Source organism: Phyllosticta citribraziliensis, assembly GCF_038025025.1.
Source record: "Phyllosticta citribraziliensis strain CPC 17464 chromosome Unknown J3D65scaffold_13, whole genome shotgun sequence".
In the NCBI taxonomy this organism is placed as follows: domain Eukaryota; kingdom Fungi; phylum Ascomycota; class Dothideomycetes; order Botryosphaeriales; family Phyllostictaceae; genus Phyllosticta; species Phyllosticta citribraziliensis.
This window is the reverse complement of record NW_027117350.1, coordinates 1,231,745-1,254,112: the sequence shown is the minus strand read 5'-3', so window position 1 is coordinate 1,254,112 and position 22,368 is coordinate 1,231,745. Positions and strand designations below refer to the sequence as shown.

General features: G+C 56.7%; 6 protein-coding genes across 6 annotated transcripts; 4 read left to right on the top strand and 2 right to left on the bottom strand.

Moving 5' to 3' along the window:
- Positions 1 to 1,356: 1,356 nt before the first annotated feature.
- On the bottom strand, positions 1,357 to 2,785 carry J3D65DRAFT_640235 (uncharacterized protein). The gene is made up of 11 exons (XM_066801776.1): positions 2,585 to 2,785; positions 2,445 to 2,531; positions 2,335 to 2,394; positions 2,219 to 2,284; positions 2,127 to 2,168; positions 2,025 to 2,069; positions 1,931 to 1,972; positions 1,839 to 1,880; positions 1,738 to 1,785; positions 1,621 to 1,682; positions 1,357 to 1,563 (listed from the first exon to the last, which is right to left on the bottom strand). The coding sequence occupies exons 1-10, from the start codon at positions 2,740 to 2,742 to the stop codon at positions 1,628 to 1,630; spliced, it is 645 nt and encodes a 214-aa protein (XP_066651073.1). The 5' UTR covers positions 2,743 to 2,785; the 3' UTR covers positions 1,357 to 1,563; positions 1,621 to 1,627.
- Positions 2,786 to 9,323: 6,538 nt separating this feature from the next.
- Positions 9,324 to 10,552, top strand: J3D65DRAFT_144499 (uncharacterized protein). The gene is made up of 2 exons (XM_066794037.1): positions 9,324 to 10,028; positions 10,078 to 10,552. The coding sequence occupies exons 1-2, from the start codon at positions 9,653 to 9,655 to the stop codon at positions 10,365 to 10,367; spliced, it is 666 nt and encodes a 221-aa protein (XP_066651072.1). The 5' UTR covers positions 9,324 to 9,652; the 3' UTR covers positions 10,368 to 10,552.
- Positions 10,553 to 12,327: 1,775 nt separating this feature from the next.
- J3D65DRAFT_144795 (uncharacterized protein) lies at positions 12,328 to 13,286 on the top strand. The gene has a single exon (XM_066794039.1). The coding sequence runs from the start codon at positions 12,633 to 12,635 to the stop codon at positions 13,146 to 13,148; it is 516 nt and encodes a 171-aa protein (XP_066651071.1). The 5' UTR covers positions 12,328 to 12,632; the 3' UTR covers positions 13,149 to 13,286.
- J3D65DRAFT_144519 (uncharacterized protein) lies at positions 13,286 to 14,215 on the bottom strand. Its single transcript, XM_066794038.1, has one exon. It carries the CDS (start codon positions 13,958 to 13,960, stop codon positions 13,424 to 13,426), a length of 537 nt encoding a protein of 178 aa, XP_066651070.1. The 5' UTR covers positions 13,961 to 14,215; the 3' UTR covers positions 13,286 to 13,423.
- A 6,178-nt stretch (positions 14,216 to 20,393) lies between these two features.
- On the top strand, positions 20,394 to 21,508 carry J3D65DRAFT_144444 (uncharacterized protein). The gene has a single exon (XM_066794034.1). It carries the CDS (start codon positions 20,612 to 20,614, stop codon positions 21,422 to 21,424), a length of 813 nt encoding a protein of 270 aa, XP_066651069.1. The 5' UTR covers positions 20,394 to 20,611; the 3' UTR covers positions 21,425 to 21,508.
- Positions 21,354 to 22,169, top strand: J3D65DRAFT_144467 (uncharacterized protein). Its single transcript, XM_066794035.1, has 2 exons — positions 21,354 to 21,556; positions 21,614 to 22,169. Exons 1-2 carry the CDS (start codon positions 21,503 to 21,505, stop codon positions 22,037 to 22,039), a joined length of 480 nt encoding a protein of 159 aa, XP_066651068.1. The 5' UTR covers positions 21,354 to 21,502; the 3' UTR covers positions 22,040 to 22,169.
- The last annotated feature ends 199 nt before the right edge of the window (positions 22,170 to 22,368 follow it).

The window sequence follows — 22,368 nt, the reverse complement described above, 5'->3', positions numbered from 1 at the left end:
TGCAAGGTGCATCCATGGGTGAGGGGGCGACAGGACTGATTCGGCGTTACGTCGAGTCCTGGTGTTTTGTGGCGGGCCTTCCGACGGGTCCTCATCCCATCTCACTCGGGCTCGCTATCGAGGGCAGAAGATGGGAAAGCAGATGGCCCAAATCAGTGCGTCCACCCGAGTGTTGACTCTTCCCACGTCTTGATACATGAAACCACTTGGTCGGCCGCCTTTTTGCTACAGCAAGATCTTATCAAGCATTTGTTAAAATCATCAGGGTGTGAAAAGGACACAGGCCCCTCCCCCCAAACTCCTCGAGATCTTCCACCCCGTCTGGCTCACCCATCGCCTGCAGACCCCGCCCTCAACAACGCACGCGACCTACCATCTGCCGAGTACTGCTACCATCTGTTCCAGCCAGGAGAGCATGCCAAGATGCATGCCTTCCAAGGTTTGTGGCCGAAGCGATTGCACTTACGCATGTAGAAGTTGATTGCCGGGGAAAATTTAATATGATGGAGCTAGAGTGGTTTCATAATGGTATTTTGAAGTGTTCCTATTTGGAGTCATTCTTTGCCGCCGCCAGAAGTGGGCCGACGCGCATGACAGCGTAAACCCTTCTGCCGTCCCACAGCCAGCCAGCGCCCAAAGATAAAGAAGAAAACATGGCCAAGTATCCATCCCGTGCGTTGTAAGTACGCGCCGCTAGGAAGCGGATCGGCACTTTCTACAGTTCCTACCCTCTTAAAAAGAGCTGGACGGCGAACAAGCCGAGCAGCCAACTGGAAAGAAAGACCACGCTGCTAAAGGAACCGAGCTTGCTGAGCCGCGGCCTGTTAGGCAATCCTCCTTATTTCCTAGGAAGCTTTCCTCTGTGGATGCTCGCAACCTGTACCGCAGATCCTGGCCTTGTTCCCATCCCCTGTGCATGGTTCTTGCCCGGTCCCTCGCGCCCACCAACACCGACCGAGTATCCCACAGGAAGCTGGCAACTTTGTGCTATCTCCATCTCGCATGGCGGAGTTTGGCTCGGAAGCAGGCTGCACCATTCCTTTCCTTCTCCTTCTTCCCTTTTGTACCTCTTGCACCCCGCATTTCACGCAAGTTCTGTCCGCCAAGGTGACGCAAGCTTCGGGAGAAGCTGTGTGGGCGGGCAGGTTGGAGTTGGAGCCTCGAAGATCGGTCTTGGTTGACGAGTTGTGCAGGTAGTGCCGGCGTTGGCTGCATACTTTTAATGGGGCATTGACGCAATCTGTCGCCCTGTTCTGGTCAGCCCAAGGCTTGGAGCGAGAGAAGCCATGTGTGCGGGTTCAGCTGAACATGACTCGCGCACGAGCAAGAGAGAATCGAAGGTGTAGGTGCAGGTCAGGCAGGCGGCGGGGTCGGGCGGCGGGGCTGCGTGATTGTCCGCCGGCGGGACGACCCGCCGGCGGGTTTCCTCTCTGCCTTCAGGTTTACCACCACCACCATCCAACCCTCACCATCATCGTCATCATCACCATGTCTCGCTCGCGCCAGCGCCGCGCCGCCGAGCGCCACGTCGCCGCCGGCACCCCCGGTGCCCAAGCCCACCTCGTAAGACTGTTCTCCATCCCTCAATGTATCTCCCTCTAACACGTACGTGATGTGTAGGCCGCCCTCAACCAGCGGGAGGTTGCCCGCAACCAGCAACGGCGGGCGCGCTCCCAGCCCTAGTAGGTCATCAGACCATGTCGTATTCTACCACATCATTCTGACGGAGAACACCAGTGCTGCTGCTGCTGCTGCACCCCCTGCTGGTCCTCCTCCGGGCCCCAAGTAAGTCCACGTCGTTCTCCTATCTGTCCACGAGTAGTTGCTGATTGAGATAGCCTCCCTCCGGCTCCCCCTGCTGGTCCTCCCCCGGCCGCCATGTAAGTTCACGTCCTCCTGTCTGTCCGCGAATAGTTGCTGATTGAGATAGCCTCCCTCTGGCTCCCCCCGCCGGTCCTCCCCCGGCCGCCATGTAAGCTCAAATGCTCCTGTTTCCCCATCGATATAGGTGTTGATTGAGACAGTCACCCGGCCTTAGCTCCCGAGGCTGCCGCCCTCCCGGCCGCCAAGTGAGTTCAATTTCTCCTGCCTGCCTGTTTCCCGTGGATAGGTGCTAACGATAGTAGCGTTGTCCCGCCCGCCGCCGCCGCCAACGACGACGACGACAAGTAAGCTGCAGTGCATTCTCCATCCACAAGTTAGATGCTGATGAAACTAGCGCGGTCCCGCCCGCCGGCGCCGACGACGACGATGACGCCATGGATGAGGAGGGCGAGGGCGAGGAGTAAGCTGCAGTGCATTCTCCATTCACAATTTAGATGCTGATGAGAACAGTGTTGTCCCGGGCGCCGCCCCCGCCGACGGCGACGAGGACATGGAGCTGGACGACGAGAAGTAAGCTGCAGTTCTTTCTCCATTCACAAGTCAGATGCTGATGGAACTAGCGCGGTCCCGGGCGCCGCCGCCGCCGCCGCCGCTGTCGCCGACGAGGACGACGAGGAGGAGAAGGAAGACGACGAGGACGACGACATGTAAGCTACAAGATCACTCTCCATTTGCGTATGGTATATACTAACGAGAATAGCGCTCCGGGCGCTCGCGCGCCCTTTTTCCATATGACGCTGCGCCCCCTGGCCCGCCGCAACTACAAGCTGTAGTTGTTTTAAGAAATTTGTAAAAATAAAAATGGATTTCTCCCTCTCCTCTCCATCTCTGTCCGTCCGTCGACTCTTCTCTCCGCATTGCATTTTCTCCCCCTGTGAAGTGGTAGACTGTCGACTTGCCGTTCGCTATTTGCCTCCCTTCCTCGCTCGTTTTATTGATCATTCATAGGGAGGGGGGCATGCATGCGGTGTCGCGGCGAGCGGAGTGGCTGCTGTACGGGCAAGAAGATGGATGGTGCCGGAGACGCTGCACTCACTCACTCTCCATCGGCCCTGCACTCATTCGACAACAAGGAATTTTGCGAGGCGAGAATGCCTCCCGCAGAGAATTTTGACCGCGCACCTTCTCCCCCCAACGACCACGCTGCGGGCCACAAGCCGAGCGCGGACCCCGAGACGGCCGTGGATTTCCGGTCAAGACGCTGACGAGGAGGCACCCCCGCGAACAAACCCACCCGATGTCGTTGACCTATTCGCAGACACTCCCGAGGAGGACCTCAAGAAGGGCGGACCACGCTGTGGCGTAGCAGCTGGCTGGGCCACGATCAACCTTTAGTTCCCCAACGCCGACGGCCGCCCTAGCTAGCTCCGCAAACCTAAACAAGGAACCTACCTGCTTGCCGCTCCCAACGTCCAGACGGACTCTCGAAATGGCTCGAGGTCGCGGTATACTGGGAGCCAGGGGCATGGGCGTGGGGCGTGGCATCAGCAGCGCAAACACAAACCGCGGCGGCGCAAACAGCGGCGGTGCAAGGAGCTCACTGGGAAAACTCAGGGGAAAATTCAACGCCAGGCGTGACGCAAACGCAAACGCCTCCGCAACGGGCAAGGGAAAGCTCAAGCGCCCGCGACTCGCCAGCTCGAATTTTGCAGGTAGCGGCGCGGAGGATATTGGGTGGTGATGGTTGGTATATCCGGTTCACTTGCCGCCGGCGGCGGCTGACATGCGCAGAAACGAGAGCTTGGCCGGCCCTTTTACTGCTGTTTCGCTCTGGGCGTGCGTGTAGAGAGTAGGATTCCTCAGATTCTCAACTCACGCAAGCCCGGGCAAATTCCAAAAAGTGGCCAGTGAAGTTAATTTTTGATGAAGCTCGCTGCTGCTCCTCGACCCGATCCGTCCAACTACAACCCGGCGGCGGACAGACAGGGTTCGTGCTGAGGAGCCTGTAGTCCTCGTCATTATTCCGGTCCGGGAGCTTGCTGTCCAGATCTTTGATGAAGCTCTCCTTCTACTCAATACTTCGTCCTTGCGTCATCTGTGGCGGCGGTCCTACTCCTCATGACCAGTTGGCCGAACTGCGAAAGGGGTTGCGACATTTTAGGACCATTTGTCACCAAGTTCGCAAGCTTGTTAAGAGGGCTGAGTAAAATCCATACTTCATCAACTCAGTAAGCTAAACTGTGGCATGTATCCAGACAGCAAGAACAGGTTCCTCGCCCGAGGTTGTGTAATTTTTGACCACACCAACGCTGACACAACTACACTCGTACACGCCCTGTCTAACACCAGGAGGGCTCCTTTACCACATCAAGTTCCTCAATCAATTGATTCTCCCAATTGTCCCCTCTGGCCAGCTGTATTCTCTGTTCTGGAGTTTCCGGTAGATGTTTCCGGTAGATGTTTCCGGTAGATGTTTCCGGTAGATGTCCTCTCCCTTGGGTGGATCAATTGCCCAAGGATCCACCTTTTCGTTGTGGCTGGAGATGGCCGCATTGAGGGAAAAGCTGGAGCAGTGCCTTTTGGGCGCAGGAGTGGTGTGTACGGAAGCGGTCTCGCGGTTGGCGTTGTTCCAGGGCGAGAAAGGAGGGAAAGGAGCGCATTGAGAGAAGGGAATTGTGTACCAGACGGAAGCGCTCTCGGTGTTGGTGTCGTTCCAGGGCGGGAAGGGGGGAAGGGAGCGTATCTAGAGACGGGCACTTCTACTGGTTCCGGTTACCCTCGTCTTTCTGCCTGCCGCCGCTGTTCGGCTTCCTGGTCGAGTTGTTGGCGGGCAAATTCCTCGTCTCCACTGCTGCCACCGCTACTAACTGGGCCCGGCTGTTCTCACTATTGGCGTTGTTGCAGGGCGGGAAAGGAGGGAAAGGAGCGAAGTCAGGGACAACCTGGCACCGCTGTTCGGCTTCCTGGTCGAGTTATTGTTGGCGGGCAAACTCCTCGTCTCCGCTGCTGCCGCCGCTGCTGACTGGGCCCAGGCTGTCGAAGAGTCTTCCACTGAAATGAAGGACGTGGTCTTGATCATGTGCTCCCGGCATGTTCAAGAGGGTGAGGAGAACAGCCCTGCTGTCGCAAAGCCCACCAGGCCGACCAATTTTTGACGGGGGGCCCTTGTGCGTGAACACGAAAAAGATGTGGGAATAGAACATGCCGGCCATGCATGCGCGTCGAGGCTGCGGGGGTCGACGTTTGAGAGGCGCGGACCGGGTGTCGTGAAGCCCGCCAGGCTGACCGATTTTCGACGGGGGACCCTTGTGAGGGAACACGAAAAAGATGTGGGAATAGAACATGCCGACCATGCGGGCGCGTCGAGGCTGCGGGGGTCGACGTTGGAGAGGCGCGGGCCGGGCGTTGTTGAGGTGGCGTTATGCTGCTGTTCTTGCGGATTTTGGTGTTGCGGGAGCTGCTCTCTGCTCTCATAGGAGGGCACGCCGCGGAGTGTCTCGCCGGTGTAAGGATCACCTTCATCGGCAGGAGACGTGGTGGACGTTTGGGCGCGTGGTGTGGCCGTAGTGTTGGTGCTTTTGCCGACGCGATTGCTGCGGTTTGCTGGCTCGTCTGCCTTTCTCGCGCTCCGTGCCCTGGCGGTTCAGTGACGAGCGGCTGGTGCTCTGGCGCAGCAGTTTCGGGGCGCTGGGCTCTTCGCTCGTGTCCTCGAAGGTCTTCAAGGACGGGGAGACGAGTCTTCGCAAGCTGAACGGTTGGAAAGGAATACCCGTTGGCGGCGCGGATGACCACTTGAACCCCTTTCTGAGAGCGGTCACTAATTAGCGTCACAGGAGGGGGCTCAGATTGAGGTCGAGATGACTTACCAAGAAATCAGCCGTGAGACAGCTGGCCTTGTTGTGGCCCTTGTACAGCTCCCAGGTCGGCTCATCCTAGAGCCAGGCTTGTTCCACGAGTCCAGATACGACTTCACGCGCCACAGGCATCACCGTCTTCGAACTCGTAGTCGCGGCAGGCAGCGCTCTTCTTGGCCGCCTTCTTCGCTGTCGGGACCGTTGTCGTCTCTTCTTTTTCTGTGCTGGAGAAGACACGCTACAACGATCGACTGTAAGGACGTGGTTGAGGGTGGGGTTTCCCTCTTCTGGTGGCGTGTTTCAAGAGCCTCGAGGAGATGAGCAGCGTGCATGGGCACGACTCGATCCGCTACGGGCCCTGTATGTCATCAGAAGCGTGCCCAAAGAAATTCGGCAGAAGGGAAAAGCGGGTTGCTGACATACCTAGAACTCATACGCTACGGCAAGCAAGCTAGAGGGCACCGGGTGAGTTGCAGAGGGAGAGAGAGAGGTGGAGAGAGAGGTAGGGAGGGAGGTGGAGTGAGAGAGGAAAGGTTGAGCCTAAAGGTAAACACGGCGAGGATGGGCATCTTTGTAGGCAGTGGCAGGGAAACACGCCAGGCAGTCGGCAAGGTGAGGTCAAGAGGGAGCGAGAGGGAGAGAGAGAGTAAAAGTAGGAGGTGAGGAGGGCAGCGGCCCGGCGGCGCTTACATAACATCAATTCTCGCCAGCGGGAATCATACTCGCCAGCGGGTGACTCAGCCGCTCGCTCATGTGACCGGCATACTCGCCGGCGAGTATGGCTTTCTGGCTCACGTGACCGGCATACTCGCCGGCGGGTATGGCCATACTCGCTAGCGGGTGACTCAGCCGCTCGCTCATGTGACCGGCATACTCGCCAGCGGGAATCATACTCGCCGGCGGGATTGGCTTTCCCGCTGGCGAGTATGATGCCTGCTAGCGGGTTACCCCATTTGGGTAGCAACAACTTACCTAGAGCACAAATGGTGTTTCTTGCCCTAGTCTCTTTCCTACCTCATCTTTTTTCTCTTCCCTTCAAACTCTCTCCTTACCGTTCCAGGCACAAGAAACAGCACGTCTGGTGGCGGCGCACGCCATCGCAGAAATGGGCGGTTTTAGCTAGCAAGACCACTAACGCGCAGCAGGAGAGGGAACTAGAATTGAGGGACGCGACCTCATATATAGAACACCTGTGTTATGAGTGCGCATTTAACATGTCTACAGCCGGGAGATGGATATCTGAGTGCCTGTAGAAACATGATATGAGCATCTTGTCCCGCACTAACCCCACCCAATCTGCACCACGCTCTCTAGCCAAGCACGTCTCACACAAGGCCCATCAAAGGCACCCACTACGGGCTTTATGGCGGAGGAGAACTGAAGCCGGAGAGTCCAGAAAGGGCGGTAAGAGCAGCATGAGGGCAGAACTTTACTCGTATTCTACACGTCGTCAGCGGATGTGCGACCGAATCCGCGTGACCCACTTGGTGGAGCGCGAAGGCGGGTTTTTAGTATCAAACTGCTTGATGTCGTTAGCTGGTGGGTCACTCATGGACAAAGGGCGGAAAGTGGACAATGCGACAACAAGATGCCGTCCATGTGGGCGTTCGAGGGGGACGCCTGGGCTGGGTTCCCGTCGGGCCCGTCCTCCCTTGCCGCATTCTCTCGTCCACAGCTGCAACACCACGACGACGCCAACGAGACAACGACCGCACTCTACAATTCTCGCCACACCTGGACCAGTCGAGAGAGGCAATGGCAAGCCTCGTCGTCCTTCGTTGTTGCTGGCGATGCCCCAGAAGCCGCCGCCTCGAGCTCAGCCGCTTGCCGTCGAGTGTTGTGACTTGGCGAGTACGCTCGGTCAACTGACTTTGGAGGAGGGTGGAGCGAAGGAATGGAGAGAATGGATGGATGGATGGATGGATGGATGGATGGATGGATGGATGGATGGATGGATGGATGGATGGATGGTTGATGGAGGAGATGGTGGATTCATGAAAGAGGGGAATGCGTCATCGCACGGCTAACCGTTTTGGGTATGGCGCATTCCAACCACAAAACACCCGCGGCGACCTTCATGTCCCTGGCCTCTCTACAACATACACAACCCTCACCACTGCACCCATCCATGTCCATCACCACCGCACCAGCATTGCATCATTGACCCCAGGACGCCGTTCCACTCCCCTGCGACACGTCACCAACGGGCCCACCCCGCTTCCTCCTCCTCGCCCTCCGCCGCCGCAGTACAACCTCTTGGTCTCGAACTTGCGCATCTTGCCAACGAGAGCAATACAAAGTTGGGCGACGATCGACCGAGATCCGCAGCGACAATGCTGGTCCAGCTCGCGTACCGCGACCGAACAATGGCGCTCAACCGCTCTCTCCGTCGCCTTCAGATCGCAGGCCTCGCCCAATGACCGGCAGTCGCAAAGCACAAGTCAGCGCATTCCAGTCTCTCTGCCGCGCGTCGAAGCTGCGGCTCTTCGTCCGCAATTTGCATCGCTCGCTGCGGCTGGGACGCTGCACCCGGTGCTGCCTAATTCTGTATGGCGCGTGTGGCACGAGCGAGGTTGGCTATGGTGATGAAACCACTGTGCCCGCTGTCACGACGAGCGAGCGTGGGCCGGCACATGGCAAAAGAGCAGTACGACTGGTGAATTGGACCTGGAGGCTACACGGGCTCGGCCACCAGAAGTTGGAAGCGCCAAGTCATCGCCGACCTGAGAGACCAGCAGCCGTCTGCACGTGGGGAAAGGGGAATCCAGGCGGGGGACAAGGCGGCGCGCGCAGTCTCGCAAGATGTTGGGGATCAAGAAAGCGCTGACCAGCCAGGGCCAAACAATCGACGCTGCCATCCACGCCCTCGTCGCCAGAAACACCACCCTCGTTAACTCCTTGGCACCCTTCTGACATCGCTCTCCTCCTCGTCATCCTCCTCGCCTACCGCCACGGCCGCCGCCCTTCAAGACCCAATCCACACCACGGCCCACGCCGCCATCCAGTACCCACGCGCTGGCGCGGTTATGCGACTCATACTTTGATTCAGAACAGATGCATGCGGGCACGCGGCAGCTGAGCCGGATGCTGACGGACTTGGGGCAGTATTCTGCATTGCCCTCCTGGCAGCAAGAACAAGGCCGCGACGACCACAACAAAGGCTGCGGCGGCGCCCAAGGAAAAGGCAAAGCCTGCCCCCAAGGCCAAAGCCAAGCCCACCGCCGTCCCTGTCGTCGAAAAGAAGGCCACCGAGCTCAGTCCTGCGGCCAAGGCATAGGGCGTGCGTCTGCGGACAGCACGTGCAGCAATGGTTCATGGTGGGAGCGGCAGCGGATGTTTTCCGCGCGGGCAACGGCGCTAGGAGTGCCAGCTGTGATACTGCCGCGGCGCCTGTGATCAAGAGATACGGATGAGGCCGAGTTGATGGTTGCGGACATGCCTGTGAGGGAGGGCTCCTCCGAGGCGTCGTCGCAAGAACTGGTTGACTTGTTTGACCTTGATCCTCCTCCGACACAGGCACCGTCGCTGCTGCTGCCTCAACTGCGAAATACGGCTTCGCTCACGCCGACCGACTAAAGCTGACACTCCAACGCCAAAGCCACAACCGTACCTACACCTTCTGCCGCAATACTCCCGGTCTCGGCGCCGCCCGTTATGCCTCGCCATGGCAGCCGCATGGATGCCAGCCGACAAATACCTTTCCGTCAACTCCGGCCCTTGGCTAATGGCTCCAACTGACGCGAACGCGGGCCATTAATCCGGTGGGGGGTCCGTAGTTCCTCCTCGTCGAACAAGCAAATGGAATCCGGCTGAGGAAAGCTCGGGCGGGGATGTGAACAATCTACAGTAAAGAAAGACGGTGGGCTTGAGAGCCAGCGTGATGGACTTGGTCAACGGGGCATGGATGATGACCTGCCGCGCACAAGTTGGCTGTCGACCCAGCATTCCTGGAAGCATGACGTTCTCAAACTTCGATGCGTCGTGGTCGACGGGAACAACAATCATTTGAAAGACCTCAAAGACACCTTCCAAAAGCGCACCGACGGCTGATCATTGCGAAGCGAGCGACTTTGGGTGGTTCGCCGCAGCCTCATGGAGGCGTTCGGAGCGCAGGACAGAGGCAGACTCGATGGAGGAGACGGCGAGAACGGATAGGCATGCGACCGACGGTGGTAGAAAAGTTGCATCACCGTCACCGCGCACCGCCCCCACCATTTCTCAAGTCGTTCCCAGAATCAAACCACCGCTGCCAGATTCTCCTCCAGTTTTGTGCTCACATCTTGCCCCGCCTTGGCTCCATTAACTGCCCCGGCCGAGAGGCAGCTGAGCAGCATCCTGCCACTTGGGATTGTGAGAAGGGGACCCGGCAGAGCAATGCAAGAGTCTGACAGCGTCGCAGATGATGAAGACACCAACATCAACGTGAAGATGGAAGACAGCAGCAACAGCCTGCTTGGCTCGTCCCGTCCTGCTTCCGCCTCAGGGATTCCCGCCGCAGATTCCCGGTTCCCTCCAGAGACATTCCCATCACGGATTCCTGCCGCAGATTCCCTCGGGCATGTTCCCTCCAGAGTTTCCACCACAGGTAGTCGGAACTGCAGCGCAGGCTGTACGAGAGAAAGCCGGTGGGAGGCACCAGAAGTTACGATGCGTCCGCGGCCGGTTGGGCGACAAGTGAAAGGGTGGTAGTAGAGCGGGAGATGAGACGGTCAGCATGCTGGATGCAGTGAGCAAGGCGAGGGTGGCGAGGCGAACGGGGTTGAGAGGACGGAGTCGAGAAAATGAAGACACGGAGACGACGCAACACACTCTTCCCCTCGTGCAGATCCATCGCCAACTTCTACTCTGTCTCATCACCGACTAGCCGCTCTCACTGTCCAACACATTCTTCTCGTTGAGCTTCACGCCTGTTGAAAACAAGTTCGCCTGCCTTCTTGCCCAGTGGCTAATTAGGACAAGGGCGATTCGCATTCATGTCACCAGAATATCCCAAAGCTCTTGTGTTGACGACGACTTGGACACGCCAGCCATTCTCAACAAGTACGGCCTGAAGACAGGCATGGCGCAGAGTCATCTTGGGGACAGTGTCGTACATGGACGCGTCGGAGCCTGGAGTGGCCTCTTCAACCAGCGAGCGGAGACTGTATTGACGACAAGTCCACGCGTTTCTGCACTCTCGTCTTGTAAAGGCCCGCACCCCATGCTTGCCTGCCAGTCACGGCGGCAAATTGACATTTCGCGCCATCGTGAACCCACTCCGCTGCCGAGCGCTGCCAGGCTGCTTTGTCACACTCCGTCCTAGCGACAGAGCGACGTCTCATCGCTAAAATTTTACCAAAGCTCGTTTTGCGTCAATTCAACCGTCACCCGCCGGCCTGGCTGTGAGAGGCACCTCTTGTCATTCAGCCGACTGCTCCGTCGTGCCATCAAGACGGCCAGCATAGTCTCAAGCAAGCTCCCCAATTCCTACCCGCATGGGATGATACTGTTCGCGCCCTTAACAGCACGGCTGTTAATATGAAGCGAGTATCTAGTAGGACTAGAGGAGATATCCCTACTAAGCCAGCAGACGCGATGCACGTCGGACGCCAACTAAAAGAGTTCCGGTCAGTCCATATATATTACTCTTCACTTAATCCGTCTACACGATAGTCACTGACGTCACAAAAGCTTGCCAAAACGGCCGAGTGCCGCCTTCCCATGCTCTTATCTCTAAGGGCGACGACAACACAAGTACGCGGTTGTAGAATCACAGGCGCTGTGGAGCTTGCACAGCCAATTTGGAGCTACCATCGTCGAGTGAGATTAGGCACATCGTCTTTCACATAGACACCCCTGCTCTCTGCTCTACCGTCAGGAGACCTTGCCGATATTGTTTCTCCGACCGCGCTGCATCCATCAATAACCACCACGCGTTTGAGCATCAAGTGAAACTTTGTCGAACTGTTGCTTGCTGGAAGGTTGAAGACAACATTGCCCAACTCTTCCTACTTGCCGACGTTCTTTCTCCGGTCGCGCTGCCTCAACAACCACCACGTGTTTGAGCATCAAGTGAAACTTTGTCGAACTGTTGCTCGCTGGAAGGTTGAGGACAACATTGATCTCTTCCTACTTGCCGACGTTCTTTCTCCGGTCGCGCTGCCTCAACAACCACCACGCGTTTGAGCATCAAGTGAAACTTTATCGAACTGTTGCTTGCTGGAAGGTTGAGGACAACTCCAGTTGCGCCATCAACAACCACGACACATTTGAGCATCAACCGAAACTTTGTCGAACTGTTACTTGCTGGAAGGCTGAGGACAACTCCAGTTGCGCCATCAACAACCACGACACATTTAAGCATCAGGCGAAACTTTGTCGAACTGTTACTTGCTAGAAGGCTGAAGACAACATTACCTATCTCTTCCTACGCAATAATCTTCCAGGATCTTGCATACTCTCTCGAATACTGGTGCACTACCGCCAATCTCAGAGTCCTGCGCTTGCTTCCCTCATCTGCGAAGGATGAGGCGCGACGCATCAAGGTCCCCAAGACTATCGCCACCGTACCCCATATCACTGAGGAAATCCCGACTGGAGATCATGTTCACAGTGAAGACTATTTCAGTGGCTGCAATGGTTTTGTACGGCATCTAGCATCCTTCAGTAAACACAACACCAAAATTCAAGTCAAGTGCCCCGAAACTTCTGGATGAACCACAAAAAAGGCGCATCAGACGACGAAATTACCAAACCCTGTCTCTTCCAGCAGGCGACGTCCGACGCCGGCCGTTAGAGAGACGATGAGTCTCTTCTTCCTCTGCTTCATCTGAGCAATTCGTTACGCGCTTGACAGGGCGCTGCTAGACAAGAAGATGGATGCTTCATGAGACGACGCAAAATGAAACACTACTAGACAGGACGTTTTAGGACCAAGCGTCGCAGTCGCCATTGGACAACTTGTCAATCGATGCGATGAAGATCCTTCGGAAGAAAACAAGGCGTCCTTACTCAAAGTGCGACGGGAAGTTGGGGTCCTGTTGCAGCAAAATCGCAAGGTCGATGTACGTCTTGCGGCCCGCATCCTGTAGAGCTTTAGCAGCAAGCAAACTGGCGGTCTTTCAACGAACTACACCTTCCTGTGCCCTCAGCCTCTACCCATCCTCAATCCTCCACTCATACCCAGCATCGCAACCACGGTACTTGCTCCTTGGTCCTCCGAACCCTCTTGCCGCTGGGAAGTGGAGATGTCTTTTCTCAGGTCGTATTCACCAACTCCCGACTCTTTGTATATCTTGCACCACTCACTCGTCCGTATATCCCTTTGACCTTGTGCAACAAGCTCCACCGATTCATCTCATCTGCCTGTACCAGTCAGCAAGAAGCCGGAACGGGATCACGGGTCTTCTTCCTGTTCTAATTCTGGGCGCGCGCAAAGTCAGTGGCCGCGGCGGCTTAACCACGTCGAACTATGCTATTTCCTTCAAATAATCATTCTCGCCAACGCCGTCTCCTGGTCATTCTCCTTGTCCTTATCCTCCTCCAATTTCTCCCGTGGTCGACACTGGACGCCGCTCTTGCTTCTACTATTTATTATGCGTCCAACATGTACGTGTCTGCTGCTCCGGTCGTGGCCTTGCTGCCATTGCCATTATCTATCTACGGGCGCTGCCAGCGGGTCCAAAGAGAGTTTCCAGAAGGGGGGAGGTGGACTGGACCAGCATAGGGGTCTCTTGCATCCAACGCAGTGCCTGCCCGTTTATACCTCAGCTCGAAAGCGGGGGGCGAGCGATGGGGGGCTTCAGGCTGAACGAGCCGGACGAATTGGTCATCGTACAGCCGCCGGCAGGTGATCTGTTACGGACAACCACCTCAGCCTCACTCCCGTCCACATCATTTGCTGCTGCACACGCTGCGGAGAGCCATGGCGGAAAAGCCATCCCATCACCCGACGAAGTAGGAGGAGGAGCAACAGCACAGCAGCCGCCGCCGCAGCAAGACGGCCGTTGTCGCATCGATTCCCTCGAGGCCGTGGTGCGGGGACAGGATGCGAGGTGGGTCGAAGCCGTCGCCGCCGCCAAAGAGCGCCTGCGCGCTGCGTTTAGCGGCCTCGACCAACAGGTGGAGCAGCTCGTTGATGTCCTGCGCGGCATGCAAGCGCTGTGGCAGAGGTCCTCCACCTTGGCTCGCAATCTCACACTCCGGCACCACCTCATCCACCTCATCCCCCACCAGGTCAAGGCCAAGCAAGCTTTGCCAGCCCAGTGACGATAAAGAAAAAAGACTTGACCTCTACCTCTCATTCATCAATCCATGACTTGGGACCAAAGCTTCCCCGGTGGCGATTACGACGCCGTCGCCCGCCGCAAGGCTTCCGGAGCTCCAGCTGGCGTTGCTCCAGCCGCTGCTCCCAGCACCGCACGCCGACCAGCGGCTTTTGGCAACACCGGTGCGACAAGAGCCCTCTTGTACAAAGTCAGAGCTTCTGCAGAAAGCACGGGAACCATTCTCAGGTGCTTTGCTACTTGCGCGTTTGCCATTTGGGATATACAGACCAGACGGATCAGTATTTTAACGACTTCAGATGGCTGCCGTACCTCTGCAAAAAACAGTTTGCAATTTAGTCGCCAGCAAGAGCAGCCTTGACCATTTTGTGGTAATTTAAATGTATCCACAATTCTCCGGTCCCTCTGCTTGACAAAACCAAGGACCGCCACGCTCGGGATTCGTCCTCGTCGTCAACACCTTCGTTCCCGGCCAGACTCTCCCTCTGCTTTGACCCTGGTGCGGACCGACCATGGACTTGGCCCCGAATGCCCGCCCCGGATATGATGACGACTTCGCGTCATGCATATTGCCACCACTCCAGCGTCGTCGGACGGACCCGTGAAACCACGGTGCAAGGCCGCCGTGGTTGGTGTGGTTCCTTGGGTTCCTACAGGTCTACTCCTACATGTACCTTAGCGCCGCCAAAATATTCAGTATCAAGGCAGACTTCTCTGCTCACGACCCTCCTGAAAATGGCGCCAAACCCATGCGCGAGCGCCGCCTCTGCTGCCGCCACCGTCTCTGTTGCCGCCGCCAAAGTCTTGAATATTTGACCCATCCGCCCGCATCTGAAAAGGAGAAAGACATATATTAGCACTCCGGGTGACATGTATTTTTGTAATAGGAGGTGGTCGAGTTTGTCAGAAAACTTCCCTGCGTCGACGGCGGACGAGGAAGGGTGGTTAAATGCTGAATTTCCACCGCTGATAATCTTACGCTTTCGCAGTAGCAAAGCTTCCCACCCTGATGCACCTCGCCCACACCCGGGATCTGAAAATTACCTTTGCAGTTGACGTTGTCCGACGGGAGTGCTGGGTCCGGAGGAAAATGCGGAGCGGGCGGTGGATACACGACAACTTCCCGGTCCTCTTCTCAGACCTCTTCCACCACCACGTCACATCAATCTTGACTAGCACCTACCACGTCGCGCTGCCTCAACATGGCCAAAACGGGGTTAGCTCTGCTCCTACCACGCCTCCCAGGCCAATTCCCAGGCTGTCGAACACCACCACGATCACCACCACCGATGCAGGCGAAGCCCGACGGCGAAGCGACAAGATTTCAGGAGTGGTGATGGTGTTGTTTCGTCATTGCGGCACCCAGCGACTGTTGTCAAAGATGCAGGGGGGGGAAGAACGGGAGTAGTCAGTCTCCGGATATGGATTCCTTTACCATCTCAGCTCTGCTCCACGTCCGCCTCATCAGCAAGCAATGAGTACTCTTCCACTATCCCTGAACGTTGTCAATGTCCACCATGTCTAAGGCCCCAGCCCCGTCGGTCAAGACGCTGTATCTTGTCATCCACCTCAACTGACGTGGGCCCTTATTCTCTTATCCAACTTACCTTGTTCTCTCTCTCGCAGCTTGAGCCGCCTACTTCTAGGCAGTCAGTTATCCTTACCGTCGCGACGCCCGGCCTGCCCACGCTTCCTCGCGCGCGCCGTCCCTTTCCCTCTCGTCATTTCCTCATATCAACCCAACCGTTCCACGCAACGACGCGTCTTGCACTCATCAGATTAATGGATGGATCCATGGGAGTGCGCCATTTCGGATAAAACTCAGTCCGGTCGCGTCGCATCGTCCGGGTTCCCATCCCCCCGCCATCTTTGACTCTCTACAGCCGCAAGCCACGACATCAACGACACAACGACCGTGTCTATGATGCCTTGCCCACCAGGCCTGGATGAGTGAAAGGCCCAACCACGACTTCTCCATGCTGCTTTAACCTCTCTACTTACCCTCTAGACAGGCACACTAGCTGCTCTTACATTATACTGCCTTCAGACCTACCCCTTGCTACAACCTGCCTTCTCTCATCTATTAATCTACCATCCAACTCGCTCAAGCAGCTTGAGCGTCTCAAAGGAACTGGCGTCTTTTTCTTACTTTACTCTCCACAACTAGTGGCGTTTGACGCCGGCCATGATTGAACCATCTTGTGGCAACGCGTTCCCTCGAGCCCGCCGGTGTATTTCACAACGCACGACTCACGGCGGCATGCTAGGACATCATGTCAGCGGCAAAGCGCCCGCAAATTGCTGGCGCCGCTCCCCGCTATAAAACGCGTCTGCCAAAGTCCCGTCCCTCGTCTCCACCATGCGCACGCTGGGCTACTCACTGGCCTCGGTCCATGTTTCAATCTCTTAGCGCCGCTCTTAGCCAAGTCCTGGAATTGGACATCGGGAGGGCTCATAGGGCGGCGGCGCCGTCGGTGAGGGCGGAGCTTTTGCGACGGAAACTAACACGAGAATGGACATGTCCAGGTCGTCTTTCTTGTGGTCTACGCACAAAGGAGGGGGACCTTTAGCTGGCTCCAGTCACCTGCTCCTGAATCCGAGCGCATGATGCTCGAACTCGCCACTATTCCGCAAGAACCGAGTGGCTCGACGCCGCGTGTTGCGCTCCAGTCCGTCCAGCAAACTGAGCTGGCCTGCACGACATCAGCCTGGCTACCTAGCCGAATGGCCACCGTGCCGATGGCGTGGCCGACGCGCGGGCGGCCTGCTGGCCAATCATGCAAGCTCGCGCCGTCTCCTCCTGCGCCTGAAAGCGGCCGTACTCTCCCTTCCACACGTTGACCCAGTAGGCGAGGCCTGTGGAAGGCGGACACAGCGCGTGCGAGGCACCGTCGACAGTGTGGACGGACTCTGCGGGGAATAACTTCAAGTCCCCTTTTTTCTACTTGCTTTAAGGCGACAAGAACAGCGTCACACTCTCGTCCACAGCCCCTTTCGCAGGATACGAGGACAGATTCGTCAGTCTCAGATCTAAAAGACCCTCATCTCTCCACGCTATCCTTAGGGCTTTCGTCCATAGCAGTGATCTTCTACTTAATCCACCACCTCCTCCAATACCGAGGCCAATTGCGAACATAAAGCCATCGTCTCAACCAACATCAGCGAATCAAAATCAGTCGGGCAGCCTGAAGGCTTCTATAGGGGAGCGTCCTGGGCCTCCACCAACACCAGTAAATCAAAATCAGTTGGGCAGCTCGAAGGCTTCCACAGGGGAGCGTCCCGGGGCTCCACCAATACCAGCAAATTAAAATCAGTCAGGCACCCTTAACCTCCTCTCCCGACTAACCGTGATCTCGGCCAACCCTCAAACAAATTCAAGTGGCACCCACTACCATGATGGCTTTTCTCATAGACGGCTATATTTATAGCATGACATAGTGTTATAGTTAGTATAATTACTCGCTCTCCCTACCTTAATAAATCACTAGCAGCATTAGTAGGACTACCTGCTTTACTTCCTTATCCTCATCTTTGATTAAATCTTAGCTGACGGCGTCTTCTTTATTATTATGTGCAGCAAGATGAGCGGTAGAGATAGGAAGAGAAGGGCTAAGTTGAAGTGCACGGAGAAGAAGAAGGTAGGGTAGTTTATTTTATCTCTCGTCCGCGCTCTTCTCCGTTAACCAACACTGATTATGACGTTGTCTCTTAATCCATCCACGGTCCATCATCCCTTCTCCGTCCTCCAGCCAACGCACGAGCCGTGTTTTGTGGGTCATCGAGAAGCCGAATGCTAGCAAGCAGCGCATCGCCGTGGCAGATCGTGCGCCCACAACCGACTAATCGAATGACCTGTCAAGATCCCAGAGGCAGGTCAAGGCATCATCTGAGGTTGAGTGGATTTTATGTTCTCTAGATGCATGACGATGTTGCTTTCCGCCTCCCGTCCCTCAACCTACACCACCGCTAACAGGACATCCCGGCTCCTCGCGTCCTTGTGCCATTTTCCAATTCCTTCATGTCATCGAAATGAAATTTGAGGTAGCGGCCTATTGAAGCTCGTAGGCGTTTATCGACGACGTACGGCGAGGCGAGGCTCGTACAGCTCGTGAGCTTGCCGGTGAATTGTCCGCTGTCGAGGCTCATCGAGGACTCAAAGCGACCCCCAGCATTCTCTCCTCGCCAGTGAAACACACAGGGCCGGCTGCCGCCCCTGGTAGCTTGTCAGAACGGCGAGGAGGTTCGCGATCTTGGGCTGATGACCCGGCACAGAAACAGAGGGGGGGGACAGGAGGGAAGAAGCTGAAGTGAACATGTATATGGCTGGAATTAGACAATGCCCGGTTTCTGTCGTGTCGCGTCGCATCGTCCGATCTGCCTCGCTAGGGTTAGGTGCGGACATAAGACTTGCAACCTACAAATCAGTATAAACGAGAGAGGGTGAGGTTGAGGGAGGCGTAATTCTCTGGAAATACCCCTGCTGACGACGAAACGAGGACCTTTGAGGCAACTTGAGCGATACCGATGACGCGATGAGCCCGCGGAGGGGATATCCTGCGCGTAGTAGTCAGTCAGTTTTGAGAAGCTGTTAACGGAGCCTTGCGGCAAAACAACCTTGAGGCCATGATGGCTGTTGGGAATGGTCGCCCATCTCACCGTGCCCAAGATGTCCTTGATGTATGCCGAGGAAAATGATGTGGGCCAGAAGGCAATCCAGGACAACAGCGCGGAAACGTCGGAGTGTAGCTTGGAGGGCCAAGATTGGTGGATTTGAGGACAGCGGCCAGACGGCGAGGTGATTCCTTTGATGCAGACTTCGTACAGTTCGGAAGAACGCACGAAGAGAGGAGCGCCTCTTTGAGGCTTAGAGGAGAGCGGCCGGGCGGCGAGGTGTTTCCTTCAACGTAGAGTCCGGCCTGTCGGGTATCGGTCAGTACAGCTCTGAAGGAGAGGACGGCGGGAGGAGTACTTGTCTGAGAAGCATCTCCCATGGAAGAGCCAAGAGATGGACGGCTTCGAATGCAGAGGACAGCGGCCAAGCGGTGAGGTGTTTCTTCCAAGCGTACCAGTCAGTACAGCTCTGAAGGAGTGAAGCGGCGGGAGGAGTACTTCTCTGAGCAAGCATCTCCAACGGACGAGTGCAGTGAGCGAGCGGATGGATGGCGGATAAGGGGAGCAGGGGCGGGCGATGAGGGTGAAGCTGGCGAGGCGGCGGGAGGATTGCAGCGATCGATGATGGATGAAGTGGACGAGAGTGGAGCGAGAGAGGGTGTCACTACATGTACCTTACCTTACCTTCAGTAGCAGTGCGTGACCTGCCGACGCGACCTCACCTCAGGTCCCTGAGAGACTCCAGGTCGGCCCGCAACGCGAAATCACGTGACACCGCGACCGTCTGAAGGAACCGAACGCGATGGGACCGGACCGGACCCGCTAGTTATCTCAGCAGGTGACTCAGCCGCTCGCTCACGTGACCGCCATACTCGCCGGCGGGAATGGCAAACTCGCCGGCGAGTATGGCTTTCTCGCTCACGTGACCGGCATACTCGCCAGCGGGAATGGCAAACTCGCCAGCGGGAATGGCCATACTCGCCAGCGGGAATTATACTCGCCAGCGGGTGACTCAGCCACTCGCTCACGTGACCGCCATACTCGCCGGCGGGAATGGCAAACTCGCCGGCGAGTATGGCTTTCTCGCTCACGTGACCGGCATACTCGCCAGCGGGAATGGCATACTCGCCAGCGGGAATGGCCATACTCGCCAGCGAGAAACGACATTACATAAGCACTACCTTGCTACCTGGACCTAGCTTTTCTCCCTACCGCTGCATACAACAGATCCTTGCGCGCTACTGTACCGTGCCGTCACCTCCATCACCATGCCCGCTCCCACGCCCACGCCCGCCTCAACTGCGCGAACATCTCTTTCTCTTTCTCTCGCCGTGCCATCCACATACGACGCCTGAGCCGCCGCTGCCACCACCGCCATTGCAGGCACAGCAAAAATGGCGACAATGACTCCTCCCAACTGCGCTGGCGGCTTGGCGCAGGCCAGTTGCTCCATCGGTTCTACATCACGACGACAGAGGAGACTTTGGGCTGAGACTACCTGCCCGGCTGGGGTGGCGGCTTGCTTGGCTGAAGGGTTTAGGTCCTCGTCCTCATCCGCCCGTCATGATGGCAGAGAAAACCACCCACAGCAACAGCCAGCCTGGCCCCGGGTCGAAACCTAGCATCGCCACCACCAGCACCGCTCCAACTGCGCCCACACAAGCAGCATCAGAAGACCTCAATCCAGCCCGCTCACAGTTCCGGAAACAACGCGCTGGTCGCACTTGGTTCGAGGTCGAGCCGCGGGTCTTCTCGCTGAGCCGACACATCTTTTTGTCAAGGCTCCCAATACGGTCGGCCAGGCGGCCACAGACGCATCCTCAGAGAGGCTGCAGCAGAACCTTTTGCTCGCCCGCACCGGTGACATTTCATAGGTCCAGGTTGACTGGGATATACGTCAACAGCCGATCAACATCCTCCTCGAGGCGCACAAAAACCCCCGATCGCGAGTATGCAGACGCCGTCGAAAGAGGCCTAGCCAAGAATACTGGATGAGTTGGTGGGCCGTGGTGTCACTCCAAGCGTGCCAGGAGCTGGCGTGCTTGTCGTTAGAAAAGGATGATGAATGGCATGTGGTCCAGCCAGCCGCAAAACGAGATACGACGCTTCATCGCGCCGGCGTACTCCCATAGAAACCCCTGCTTCCTAGGTAGGTCTCCCATCGGTCAGCCCTCTGGTCTCGTTCGTCCTTCTCAGCATCCCACCTCTGCATCGGCAGGTCCCATCTACGCTTCCACCACCACATATTCCTCCCATTCTATCCCAATTACAGCCTCTGCCGCTTTGCTGCTGCTGCTGCTACCGACGCTTCCACAGCCGCAACTACCACCGCGAGCTACCAGCGCAAGAGACTGCGCCGCAGCAAGAAACAGAGGTTTCTGGGGCGTTCGGAGCCTCAGAAGCTTCAGCAACGGCGTTTCCACGCGCCATATCGTCTTTTGGGGCCACGGAGATGGATATCCGCGACGGGGACAAGGGAGCGTGGGAAGAGACAGCGCCTGCCAATGTCAACCGTTAGGCCTTCAGCAACGATTCTCAGTTGATATTCATGAGGTGGAGGACGAAGGCTGTGGCGGAACTTGTTACCAGTCCCTATCTCTTCCTTTCTTTCCTTTTCCCGTTTCAGTTCTACTCCACAAATTCTATGCATGCGGGGGCAAACCCCTGCTTAGCGCAGCTACAGACGCAAACATCCTTCATTTCCTGTGCATGGATCATCATGATGTGGACGCTCAGAGTTACTGCTTTTGGCCACTTGACAAAAAAGAAAGAAGCGGCGGCCCCGCTTGCGCCTCATTCGCCTTAAAAACAAATTCCATTAGACTTGTCATTAATTGTTTGATGGGGAAAGAAAAGAGAAAGGAGAAATGATACATATAGCAGTCTTCACCTCCTCACCTGGCGACCATCCTGTTCCTCAACCGCTCAGATTGAAGACGCGGACTCAAAATGCCGCGACACACCCAGCACCTGCAGTTTGCCAAGGGCAGCACACGTTCAAGGGTATTCACCACCAAAACAACTTGCAAGTTAGACGAAAGCTAAGCATAAACACAACAGCAAAGCCGCTCTCAACCTTACAAAGCACCCATCATTAATCCATGGATTCCGTTGTACAACCCAGCAATTTCCCACCAGCCCCATTGCGCATGCGCCCACTGCTACTGGGAGTGGCTTTCAACAACGCAAACGCCGCACAAGATGCTTGGACGACTGGGGAGCCCGTTCAGCGTCGCAGCAGACACGCGCGGGACGCGCCCAAGGTCGCGCCGCCTGATGCACCGCGGAGACGGCTACGCCAACGCCTTTGCCTGGACCGTGCGGTCTGCCATGCGGCTGGAAACCATCACGACTGACGTGCCCCTTGTGCATCCCCCGTCGGCCATGCACTACTCCTTTTCCGCCGATGTCCCGCCTCCTGCTGCGGATTACGCGCCGGCTGTCCTAAGGGATCCGAGAGTTGAGCTTGTCAGGCTCGGCTTCTAGCCGATACTGGAACTCGACGGAGTAACTCTTCGCGGCTTTTGATTGATGCTCGTGTGCAGAGACTTTTCGAGGGTGGATGATGGGAGGAAGATGGAATTTAATGTGTCGCTTGTCGATTGTGGTGACAGACCCGTGTAAAGCCAAATCCCTTGTGTCTGTTTTTTTCATTGCCAGAGGGCTTGGATGGAGACGGATGATGGAGCGCCGTGGGAAAGGTGGGAGGTGTCCGGGCGCATTGGAAAAGGAGGGTCGCAAGTTGGATGAGGCCACGCTCGGCACCGCGAAAGAACAGCCAGGTAGAGATCGAGGATCGTCATGGATGGACCAAA

Excerpts from the sequence above, each read along its gene's own strand:
- J3D65DRAFT_144519 (XM_066794038.1), bottom strand. The coding sequence starts at position 13,960 with ATGAGAGGTAGAGGTCAAGTCTTTTTTCTTTATCGTCACTGGGCTGGC.
- J3D65DRAFT_144795 (XM_066794039.1), top strand. The coding sequence starts at position 12,633 with ATGAAGATCCTTCGGAAGAAAACAAGGCGTCCTTACTCAAAGTGCGAC.
- J3D65DRAFT_640235 (XM_066801776.1), bottom strand. The coding sequence starts at position 2,742 with ATGCGGAGAGAAGAGTCGACGGACGGACAGAGATGGAGAGGAGAGGGA. Across the intron at positions 1,881-1,930 it reads CGGGGGGAGCCAGAGGGAGG|ATGGCGGCCGGGGGAGGACC; the intron begins CTATCTCAATCA and ends ACGTGAACTTAC. Across the intron at positions 1,786-1,838 it reads CAGGGGGAGCCGGAGGGAGG|TTGGGGCCCGGAGGAGGACC; the intron begins CTATCTCAATCA and ends ACGTGGACTTAC.
- J3D65DRAFT_144467 (XM_066794035.1), top strand. The coding sequence starts at position 21,503 with ATGCCGCGACACACCCAGCACCTGCAGTTTGCCAAGGGCAGCACACGT. Across the intron at positions 21,557-21,613 it reads AGGGCAGCACACGTTCAAGG|CAAAGCCGCTCTCAACCTTA; the intron begins GTATTCACCACC and ends TAAACACAACAG.
- J3D65DRAFT_144444 (XM_066794034.1), top strand. The coding sequence starts at position 20,612 with ATGATGAATGGCATGTGGTCCAGCCAGCCGCAAAACGAGATACGACGC.
- J3D65DRAFT_144499 (XM_066794037.1), top strand. The coding sequence starts at position 9,653 with ATGCGTCGTGGTCGACGGGAACAACAATCATTTGAAAGACCTCAAAGA. Across the intron at positions 10,029-10,077 it reads GCATCCTGCCACTTGGGATT|ATGATGAAGACACCAACATC; the intron begins GTGAGAAGGGGA and ends ACAGCGTCGCAG.